At 37.0% G+C, this 12,019-nt stretch overlaps 1 protein-coding gene across 10 annotated transcripts in view; it reads left to right on the top strand.

Annotated features, from left to right (window-relative positions):
- Positions 1–11,397, top strand: part of SCAI (suppressor of cancer cell invasion) — a 201,738-nt gene extending 190,341 nt beyond the window's left edge. For all 10 annotated transcript variants that reach the window (XR_013518820.1, XM_035257363.3, XM_078327014.1 and 7 more), the window contains one exon: positions 10–11,397. Coding sequence is in view for 9 of the 10 variants with exons in the window: in XM_035257363.3 (XP_035113254.1) it covers positions 10–156 (147 nt within the window). In the remaining variant the exon portion in view is untranslated. The remainder of the gene's footprint in view (positions 1–9) is intronic.
- Positions 11,398–12,019: the final 622 nt, after the last annotated feature.

Raw genomic sequence — 12,019 nt, 5'->3', positions numbered from 1 at the left:
GCCTACCAGGAAACACGAAATTATCCAGAATCGTATCCACAACTGCCAAGGGATGAAACAGTGGAGAATCCTCATCTCCAGAAGCACATTTTGGAATTAGCATCCATTCTGGATGTTCGAAACGTGTTCTTTGAGAATACCATTGATGACTATTAAAACAAAAACCCTCTTGTCAAAACAAGTTTTCATTTTCCAAAAATTTTAAATGGTGCAGTTTTCTAATGTGATAACAGACGCATAGTGGTGTTACTTACTTTTTATTTTTTAATTTAGGGCCACCATTTTAAAAAAAAACTAAGGAAAAAAACGTTCACACTTTTAGCGTAACTGTTTTAAAATGCAACCTTTCAGGTCTTTTAAAATCTCAATCTTGGAATTTTTATTTTTTGCTTTTGAGGGATGGATATTTACCTCGAACATCTAATCCTACACTCAAATAGTCACTATTCTCACCCTAAGAAGAGTAAACCATTTATTTTTGTATAATGAGGTAAATCCAACTCTTATACTTGGATAGGTTAAATGTCTGGATTTGGATATATATAATGGTTCATAATAATGAAGCTAGCCATGATGGACTGCTGAAAATCAAGAACAGAGTCCCTCCATCATATATTTTTTTCTCTTTCCAACTTAGCTGGTAGAAAAATGTTTGGTTCTTTGAAACATGATCAAGCCAGTTTTTGAAATCATTTAATTTCTTTCAGTACTGTCATAATTTCAGAAATTGGATTGATTTGCATTTGAAAGCTAGATCTTAATTGAGGACTTGAGATGGTAAATATTACTTGGAATGTATGAGTATTGTGTAAGGAGATTTATTTGCATATTTTGTTTTCTTTGTAGTCTTTGAATGCTGGAAATGAAAAAGGAAACAACTTTGAAATATTTCAGCCAAAAAAACATGTAATTAGTTTCATAATACAGTGCCTCCAATAGGAATTCTATTTAAACTCTTGGTTTATGAGATCACATTTAAAGACTGGATTGATATCTGTGGCATAGAGTATAAAGTTTTAATTTTTTGCCTCGTTCAAATTTATGAGACTTCAAAGTCAGAGATGTTTTGAATTTTGGTAAGGATTGATGGGTGTTATGAAACCTAAAATATAAGTTGATTTTGTATTGACAATTTGGAAATAAGATTTATTAACATTCCCTGTATTTAGTATTTATATTAATGCACAAAATTTTATTATCTTAAATAAGATTCAGTGTATATTATAAGAATTTTTCTTTTTTGTGTTTTCCTTCCCTGTCATTCCCTTTATAATTTCACAGTCACTAGCTAGGATATCCCCTCCTCCTTTTTGATTATCCAGCATTCAATTTCAGAAATCTGTGAATGAAAGGCATTATACCTAATTTTCTGTACAGGATCACATCTGGCAGTCCCAGGGGAAGTGAGGTGATTGCTTTTGGTATCTCTTTCTCATGACACTAGGTAAATTTTGTACTGTAATTTTTGTTTGTTTTGAGACGGAGTCTTGCTCTTGTTGCCCAGGCTGGAGTGCAGTGGCACGGTCTTGGCTCACTGCAACCTCTGTCTCCTGGGTTCAAGCAATTCTCCTGTCTCTGCCTCCCTAGGAGTTTGGATTACAGGCACCCACTACCATGCCTGGCTAATTTTTGTATTTTTAGTAGAGATGGGGTTTCACCATGTTGGTCAGGCTGGTCTCAAACTCCTGACCTTGTGATCTGCCTGCCTTGGTCTCCCAAACTGCTGGGATTACAGGCATGAGCCACCATGCCCGGCCATTATTTTTAACTTGGTTTTCATTTCTGGCATAGAGACTAATTTGGGTCTAAGTTATTCCCATTCCTGCTCTGATTTGCTGATGTTTTAAATCTGTCAAAAGTTACTGTTTTGGGGTTTGGGGACTTGGTGGGTATTTTGTTTACTTTTTTTTTTTTTTAAGAGATAAGGTCTTGATCTGTTGCCCAGGCTGGGGTGCAGTGGTATGATTATGGCTTACTGCAGCCTTAAACTCCTGAACTCAGGCAATCCTCCCACCTCAGCCTCTCAAGTATCTGGGACTACAGTCATGCATCACCGTGCCTAGCTAATTTTCTTTAGTTTTTAATTTTTTGTATAGAGATGTGGTGTCACTTTGTTGAGCAGGCCAGTCTCGAACTCCTGGGCTCAAGTGATCCTCCTGCCTCAACCTCCCAAAGTGCTAGGATTACAGGTGTGAGCCACTGTACCTGGCCTATTTACTTTTTAAAAATATTTTTGTTTGTTCTTTCAAACAGTATTTCAGAAAGCTTGAGAAAAGTTACCCTGGAAAGAGATTTCCTTTGCTAGTGGGTTGTTTTCATTTTCAAGTAAAGACTGCTTTCCCTTTTCTTCAGTGTCTTAACTTCATAGCTTTCCTTTAGTAACAGTGTTCATTGAACTCTACAGCAATAGACTGTCTTCCATTTTCTGACCTCTTATTTCAATTCCCCTTAAGTCCTATGCCAGTTATGGTCCTACCAACACAGGGTTTCCTGTCCTCTAATGTTTAAATAGTATTTACTGTTCTGAGCTTTATCCTCCCCTGTTAAGCATAAAGAACACTGGTCTGAGAACTAGGAGACCTGAGTTCTAGTCCTGGCTTTCCTGGTAACTAGTGTTACACCCTTTGACAAGTGTCTTCATGTCTCTGCTTGTTAGCACTCTCATCTGTAAAATGAAGAGGTTGGCCCAGGTCTTTTCCAACTCTATGATTCCATAATTTGGACTCTTGTTTCCAAAAGTATTGATTTCCCCACTCCAACCACCAGGAGAACTATTTACCCTGTTTGTAGTGTACACAGTTTCTTTTGTAGGTCATATTTACCTAGATTTTGTTCAAGAAGATCTGGGTCCCACTTAACTGTTTTAGAAACTAGTGCAGAGGGAAACTCTCCTAAAGAAATTAGAGCTTTTATGATTAGAAACATGTTTGTCTAAAAATAAGGGTCTTAGGCCGGGCGTGGTGTCTTACACCTATAATCCCAGCACTTTGGGAGGCCGAGACGGGTGGATCATGAGGTCAAGAGATCGAGACCATCCTGGTCAACATGGTGAAACCCCGTCTCTACTAAAAATACAAAAATTAGCTGGGCGTGGTGGTGCACACGTGTAGTCCCAGCTACTTGGGAGGCTGAGGCAGGAGAATTGCTTGAACCCTGGAGGCGGAGGTTGCGGTGAGCCAATATCGCACCATTGCACTCCAGCCTGGGTAACAAGAGCGAAACTCTGTCTCAAGAAAATAAATTAAAAAAAAATAAGGGTCCTAAAATTCACAGCATTGACCCTTATCATGTTGCCTCTCAAGCTAATAGTGTAATTCCTTACTGGTGGTTAAAAATCTAAAGTGAACTGAAGTGATCTTGAATCTTGAAAGAGAGAAAAACTGTGCTGGAAAATGTTATTGTTTAATTGATGCCTTAAAAAGCAATGCGTATTAAACAACCATTATACTCCAGATTTTCTTCTGGGCATTGGGGAAGCAAACAAAATAGACTTAAAAATCCTTGTGTTCATGAAGCTTACATTCTAGTAGGAAGAGTAAGGCAATAAACAAAAGTAATTTATGTTAGAAAATGTCAAGTAAGATGGAAAAGTGTAGATTATGGTAAGGTAAATATTTTGTTTTCTTAAGAGAAGAACAATGTTTAAAAGAGTAATCAAGCAGGGCATGGTGGCGTGCCCCTATTTGTCCCATAACCTGGCAGGCCAAGGTGGGAGGATCACTTAAGCCCAGGAGTTTGAGGCTGTCATGAGCTGCGATCGTGCCACTGCACTCCAACCTGGGTGACAAACCAAGACCTTATCTCTGGAAAAAAAGAAAAGAAAACGGAGTGATGATCAGGGTAGGCTTTACTAGGAGGGTCACATTTGCATGGATACCTTATTTGTCTTTTCTTTCTTCACTTTTGTTTTGTTTTTTTGAGACAGAGTTTTGCTATTGTTGCCCAGGCTAGAGTGCAATGGTGCGATCTCAGCTCACTGCAACCTCCACCTCCAGGGTTCAAGCGATTCTCCTACCTCAGGCTCCCGAGTAGCTAGGATTACAGGCATGCACCACCATGCCTGGCTAATTTTGTATTTTTAGTAGAGATAGGATTTCTCCATGTTGGTCAGGCTGGTCTTGAACTCCTGACCTCAGGTAATCCACCCACCTCGGCCTCCCAAAGTGCTGGGATTATAGGCATGAGCCACTGTGCCTGGCCCTCTTTCTTTACTTTTTATCATGAAATTGTTAAACATACAGCATTTGGGGTTGTTGGTTTTTTTTTGTTTGTTTGTTTTTTGAGACAGAGTTTCACTCTTGTTACTCAGGCTGGAGTGCAGTGGTGGGATCTTGGCTCACTGTGATCTCTGTCTCCTGGTTTCGTTGCTTCTCCTGCCGCAGCCTTCCCAGTATCTGGGATTACAGGCATGAACCACCAAGCCCAGCTAATTCTGTATTTTTAGTAGAGATGGGGGTCTCACCATGTTGGTCAGGTTGGTCTCAAACTCCTGACCTCAGGTGATCCACCTGCCTCAGTCCCCTAAAGTGCTGGGATTACAGGCATGAGCCACCTTACCTGGCCTAAACCTACACTTTAACAAACCCTCATTGTACCTCACCGAGCTTCTGTATTTTAAGGTATTACTTTAATCAAGGAAGAAGAATTATGTTAAAGGACAATTGCCCAATGGGCTTGAACTGATACTGGCAAAGAATTTCATTTTTTAAAAATGCAAAAAAAAGGCTGGGCGCAGTGGCTTATGCCTATAATCCCTTTGGAAGGCTGAGGCTGGCGGATCATGAGGTCAGGAATTTGAGACCCGCCTGGCCAATATGGTGAAACTCTGTCTCTACTAGAAATACAAAAATTAGCCGGGTGTGGTGGCGTGCACCTGTAGTCCCAGTCTTCAGGAGGCTGAAGCAGAAGAATTGCTTGAACCCGGGAGGCGGAGGTTGCAGTGAGCTGAGATCACACCACTTCACTCTAGCCTGGGCAACAGAGTGAGACTCGGTCTCAAAAAAAAAACAAAAAAAAGCATACCACTTGCCCTTAATAAATGCAAACAATTTAAGCCCTTTATTAGAATTCATAAAAATTTAAATATTGGAACTAATAACAGAGTAAAGCAAAGGGAAAAAGCACTTTGTTTTCAAATTGCACAAATTCTCCCTGGAGATTCTGATACAGTCTCTCATGTCTTATTAAGTCTCACTGTAAAAAACATAGAAAGCCTAAGACTATAAGACATCAGTTATACACAAAACAAAATGAAGCACAATGGAATTTTCTCTTTCTTTATATTTCTGAAGTTGGTAAAGCAACTATCTTCTCTATTTTACAGAAAAGAAAACAGAGACCCAAAATGCTATTCATAGTAATAGAACTAGAATTAAAACTCAGATCTCTTCATCTCAGCCCAGTCTTTTCAGTAGCTCAGACTGCTTTCTATAATGAACAAAAAAGAATAATTAGAGATTTGTATTTTGGCACAAAACAGCATCAAATTTTTATTAATTATAAAAATCTGTGAGTCTGACATTTTATCTTTTATTCTAGCCAAGATGTATTCTTCGTATGCACGTGTGTTTCTCCTAGAAAGTGGTGCTCTCAAACCTCTCAAGGCACAGAATTTATTGTACCCTCTTTATTTTTACCAAATTGAAATGTTTAAGGATTTCAGAAGCAAAGTGCAATCCACTTGTGGCTGAAGTTTTACTGATACAAGATTCGGGTGGTTTCCTTCTCTCCAACTTCTGGCTACTGCCCTTTATTTCCTTTGTGCAATAGAATTCCCTGAAACAGATTAGGTGGTAATTGTACTGAATTTAGTCAGGATAATGGGAAAAGTGACAAATTAGATTTATGTATTAGGTATTATGGAGCTTTCTTTAGCACTCTCCTCCAAGTTTAATCTCTGACATGTGTGATTTAGTAACTTTCTGTCTCTGAAAAGCAGTTTGGACCCGGTTGAAAAATCTTAGCTATTTATGGAGACTTGTAATCAGCCTGATATACAGAGAAAATTCTGGACTGGAAATATAGTCAGGCACCAAGGTCTGCTAACTTGGCCATTGTCATTGATTCAAAACCACCTCCCCACCCTGAGTGAGTATAAGATTGATATGAATCTGAATGCTATGAGTCTCCTGGTGATACTTTGAGTGTATATGTTCTTGTGTGTTTTTGGAAAGCATAGAAAGTATTTAGCTTGAGGGCTTTTTTGTTGACCTTATTTATTTAAAATTCTTATTTTGTTTGTAATGGCATATGTATATTTTTGTGATGCTACATCCAATCTGTGTATACTTTTTGTATATATGTGTACATATTTGTAAATATATTGATATGCAATGATACAGTATGTGTATATTATGTACCCATACCCATTGTGGGCTGAATTTATTTAAGTTCTGTGAGGACATCCTAGTGGCATTGTTCATGCTGCTGTAATTAGGTTGTGGCTGTATCTCATTCATGAGCCTCTATTTTGAGGGGCTTGTGTTTGGATAAGATGGGCTAATTTGAAATTGAAACAGAAAGCTGGATATTCTTAGCTTTAAAATCACTTGCAGATTTTTATTTAAGCTGATGATAAATTAGTGATATAAACCTGAAAAACCTAAGTATGTGAAACTGAGACACCAGCAGATTCTTAAGCTGTATTAGTCCTTTATTTTCTTGATCCACATTTGAGTATTATTACTGAATAGTAAATTACTTACATTGGGACCTAATCAAGAGGCTGTGGGAACAAAAACTGCTTTGATCACATTTAAAAATAGGAAAATGTCTGTTAAATAGAGGAAATATATTCCCAGTTTTCATTTTTATGCCTCATACTGAATTTTGATTTTGCAACAATTTTTTGTTTTCATTGGTGTGCCTCGTTTTATATGTGTCTCTGTGAGGCAGAAAAGGGGACATTAGCTAAGGGATGGCCTAACCTAAGTAGGATAGCATTTAATGAGGAACAGGAGGTTGTTAATTTGTATATTTGCAGCAGCTATGATTAATTTAGTCCTGTCTTGGCATTTCCGGCTACAGATTTTTTCTTATTGAACTTGCATATCAAAGGTGAGTAGGCTCATCTGAGAAAATGCTTCCAGTGAATAAAATGCCTCCCGTTGTATTGCTGTGTCTCTATGAGACCACTTGTGTTCTGCAAGTTGATGATATATTCACACATGAAGCAGTTTTTAATATTAGATGCATGGTGTGCTATAAAAATCTGGGCCTTCAAACCTCTCCCAAGGATGATAAGGTTGGGGAGGATAAGAGGATAGTAAATATGTGCAGTGCCAATTTGTGAACCTGTAGAATGTTGCCAAGTATCAATGTTTGGTTACACCTGTCTTCAGTTGACATATTTATCTGCATGAAAGAGTGTAGGAGAAGTTTAATGTACACTTAAATACATTCCCTGCAGAAATTAAGTAGAGCTTATTTTCGCATGATAAAATGTAACTGCAAAGCAATTTTTTACACCAATATTCTTTGGAAGATTAAATCTATCTGATCCAATATTAAATTATCTTAAAAGAGAAATTATCTCAGGAGTCAGTTTAATCACCCCAAAAATGTTACATTTGCTGATTAATTGTATTTTATAAAACAGCCAACTATGCATAACACTTTTCAATTACAGTATTAAATTTAGAAATAATTATAACAGCATTTTTCTTGAATAATTATTAAAATTTGGTAATTTATTTCTGAAAAATCAGTAAAAACATCCATAGGATCTGATACTCTGTTGTTTGAATAGCCAAATCATTGTTTTGCACTGGAGAGTAGTAGAGCAGATATTATAGATATTACACCATTTAAAATTCATGCAACTGACTCAGGCTTCTTGTGGATATTGAGGACGGTAGTAATAATCAAAAGTAAAGTAGAAAAGACTGACATTGTGAATGTAACCTCTGGCCCTGACCATTGTAAAGCCAGTCGTTTTGTGATTGAATAAGGTAACACTTAGAAAACCCAGCCCTTTCCCCCTAGTCTCCTGCACTCTTATACATTGATACTTCATACCTATTTGTGCTGTACCTCTCAGTCTTACCTGGATCATGGGACCACTTAAAAAAAAGTGATTCATTTTCCTCAAACTAGAATCTCAACACCTAATATTACACTGTGTTCCAGCTTCATTGGGTTTTGAACAAAAAGACCTAAGCACGCCTTGTGCTTAAGGAAAAATAATTGATGTGTGAATGGAATCAATCACCTATTGATGTCAAGGGTGTCAGGATGATGTAGGGGGATATGCCTTTAATTGGGTAACAATAACTGTATTAAGTATAACTAATTTGTTGGTGCCATAGAAATATTTCCTTTGGAATTATGTAAATATGAAATGTTTTTTAAACTAAAATTGGTATTTTTCACTTATTAGTTTAGTGTAATACTGACTTTTGAGTATAATTCCAATTTTACATAACATCATTATTTAATCACCTATGGAGGCACCATTCTTCATTTTAAAATATTTTTGTTAATTTATTTTGTGGTTTTAAGAATTATTAATTATATTTTTATTTTTTTGAGACAGAGTTTCACTCTTGTTGCCCAGGCTGGAGTACAATGGTGCAGACTCAGCTCACTGCAAACCTCCACCTCCTGGATTCAAGAGATTCTCCTGCCTCAGCCTCCCAAGTAGCTGGGATTACAGGCATTTGCCACCACGACCAGCTAATTTTGTATTTTTAGTAGAGATGGGGTTTCACCAAGTTGGTCAGGCTGGTTTCGCACTCCTGATCTCAAGTCATCCACCTGCTCGGCCTCCCAGAGTGCTGGGATTACAGGTGTGAGCCACTATGCCTGGCCTAAAAAAATTATTTTTGAAATAGTTATCAGACTACTCTAAGCAGTGTGATTTTTAAACATACTTGGACAGTAGACTCAGAGTTTTTTTTTAAATAGTTTTAAGTACATTATATTAAAACTACAAACTCACTTATTCAAGCCTAAATATTGTCACAGAACAGACTATAAATTGGGAATCAATTTCCTATTTTGGTGTACAGTTCCAGTCTATCTACTAAGACAATCATCTTTTTAGGTGTAATATTGTTTATTAAGACATAGGTAATTTCAGGTTTTACACTTTTCTCACAGGCTTGTGGAATGAAAGCTAATAGGCTGTTATATCACTTTCAGAATGAAATAGGGAATTGTGGCCAGCCTTCTTAGAGATTTGCAGTAAATGATACTTAAATGTTTGTTATATCACTGATTTTCTCTTTTGAAGCTGTTGTGAATGTCCGCTTCACCATGATTGAAAATTGAGATTTGTAAACATTACAGTTTAACCCATAAATTTTCTCAAACATGAAATCAGTATGAGTAAGCATAATTTGAAACGATCATATATGATAATTCCAAGAGTAAATACTTCCAAACCATGGAGGGATAACCACTGTATTTTTAAAAATATTGTTCCTACCCTTCTTTGCATGCTATTAATGACTTTTTTCCTAAATTAAAAGTATGTATTGTGGTATATTAAAAATCTGCAGGAAAAAATTTGCTTAAAGTGTTTTTAGCACAATAAAAATTTTTATTACTCAGGAGTTCAAGACCAACCTGGGCAACATGGTGAAACCCCGTCTCTACTAAAATACAAAAAAAAATCAACCAGGCATGGTGGCGGGCACATGTAATCCCAGCTATTTGGGAGGCTGAGGCAGGAGAATCACTTGAACCCTTGAGATGGAGGTTGCAGTGAGCCAAGATTGTGCCATTGCACTCCAGCCTGGGTGACAGAGTGAGACTGTCTCAAAAAAAAGAAAGAAAAAATAATTTTTATTACTGTTTCCTGAAGAATGTTTTTTTAAACTCTTGTTTATTATATCATTAAAAATACCTCCTAAGGGTTCAGTACAGTGCATTCCTTTTGCAACATAGATCATGTGGCTAGTTCTCCAACTGTTTTTTTTTTTTTTTGCTTGTTTTTAATAAACCTTGCTGTTCAACAATCAGATAAATCTTTATTTTGGAGGATTCTTCCAGCTGAGATAGAAATGTCTTAGACAATAGGAAAGGCGGATACAAAGTCCTAACATTTTTATAGTAGAGTTTACAAGTGAAATAATTTATCCATATATGTTATCTTCATTGTGTAGCACCAGTATAAATAGTGGTTTCATTAATCATTGAATCAGATGAAGCAGTTTTAAATAACTTTTTACTTTGTGCTAAGGATTATTGTAATTTCAGGCCACTTTATTATTTTCTCTGAGCAGTTTCCATTGTAAGACTGAATTTCCCTTTTTTAAATTCCGATCATCACTAAAGGTTAAGATAAATAGGAGTTAAAATAAGTTATGTTTGATCTTTTTCCCTTGAAAATAGTGAATTTATTGTCTACATTATGATTATTAGGCAGAAATGCACTTGTTTAAAGCATAGCAGTAATTACATTTGGAGGATATAATTACTCGATTTTCTAGTGGTGTGAAATACTCTTTAAAAATTGTGCTTGTCTGTAACTGAAATGTTATAGAGTTGTAACACTATAGGGATTATAGAGTTATATTTATTAGCTCTCCTCAAGAGACTGAAGCACAATATTTTTCATGTAACAATTCTTATCCAAGTGCTGCTAATCTGTTGTGCAAATAACGAAGCTATTTGGTTGCCTATTTAGCTATTCACAAATCACTGTAATCTTTGAAACAATCTTGTTGTTCATTTGTATTACTATTTGGATATTGTGAGTTAATACTTTAGGAAAAAAATCTGTCAACTCAGCCCTGTTAGCAAAACTGTTTGGATTCATTAGTTTTTATATGTGTTAACAGTAGGATAAATTTTGAAGGGGCTATTTACTACCAGTGACTAAGGGAAAAAATTACATTGTCACTATCATTTGACTTGAACATTTGTGGTATTGTAAAAGTCTTGTCAGTTGTGTTCTAAATTGCTTAAGCCATACAAAAACAGGATGTTTTTTGTTTTCTTCCTTTCCAGCAGCCTTTTTCTTGTTTGTCTGTTATGGTTAATACTCCATAGATTTTAGAAATTGAGAAGTTCTTGAAACATTTTATTTTCTTGAGTTCATCACTTTTGACTCTTGTATGTGATTTGTCATAAAAGATAGCCTTTCACTACTTCACTAAATGAATTTCAGAGTAAACACTGTGATTCTGCAGAGCTGATTCAGTAGGCTTTCCAATGTTTTCTCCTGTTACTCAGTGCCTACCACCTTGAGGGCACGTCAATGCTAGAGGATGAAAACTGAAACGTTGTTTTGATGTTTATTAAACGAGATTAGAGATTATTTGATTGATAAATGTTCTCTAGGAATGTGACTACATTCATCAGGTGTGAACTCTTGTACATGAATTTTGTATCTTGAATCCACATATATATTAAGTGCATCATCAATATAAAAATAAACATTATTTGCTTAAAGTTTTTGGTACTTTTTTGGTATTGACAGTTTAGGGTTTGCTTCATTCAGATATCTCAGAGGCTTTGAACGACCTTGGGGTTGTAGATTGGATGCTTCTTGTTAGTTTGTAAATGTCTGAATCCTGGTTTTGGTTTTTCCCTGCCCTGCTCCTGGTCAGAACGGGAACACGCGAAGGAAGGGGCTGTTGAAGAACTGAGTGGAATCTGCTTACTCTTGGGCTGGTGTTGAGTCTGGGGATGGAACCAGAGTTCCTTAAGGTGGCATGGGTGCGGTGGCATTGAGTTCAGGGACCTGACTTAGGCTACTGATTTGGACTGTACTTTGTTTTGAGACAGAGTTTCGCTCTTGTTGCTCAGGCTGGAGTGCAATGCATGATCTTGACTAACTGTAACGTCCGCCTCCCGGGTTCAAGTGATTCTCTCCTACCTCAGCCTCCCAAGTAGCTAGGATTACAGACATGCGCCACCACGTCCGGCTAATTTTGTATTTTTAGTAGAGACAGGGTTTCACCATGTTGGTAAGGCTGGTCTGAACTGACCTCAGGTGATCCACCCGCCTCGGCCTCCCAAAGTGCTGGGATTACAGACGTGAGCCACCGCACCACGCCTGGACTTAGAACAA

Source organism: Callithrix jacchus, chromosome 1, assembly GCF_049354715.1.
Source record: "Callithrix jacchus isolate 240 chromosome 1, calJac240_pri, whole genome shotgun sequence".
NCBI classification, from domain to species: domain Eukaryota; kingdom Metazoa; phylum Chordata; class Mammalia; order Primates; family Cebidae; genus Callithrix; species Callithrix jacchus.
This window is presented reverse-complemented; position numbering and strand designations above follow the sequence as displayed.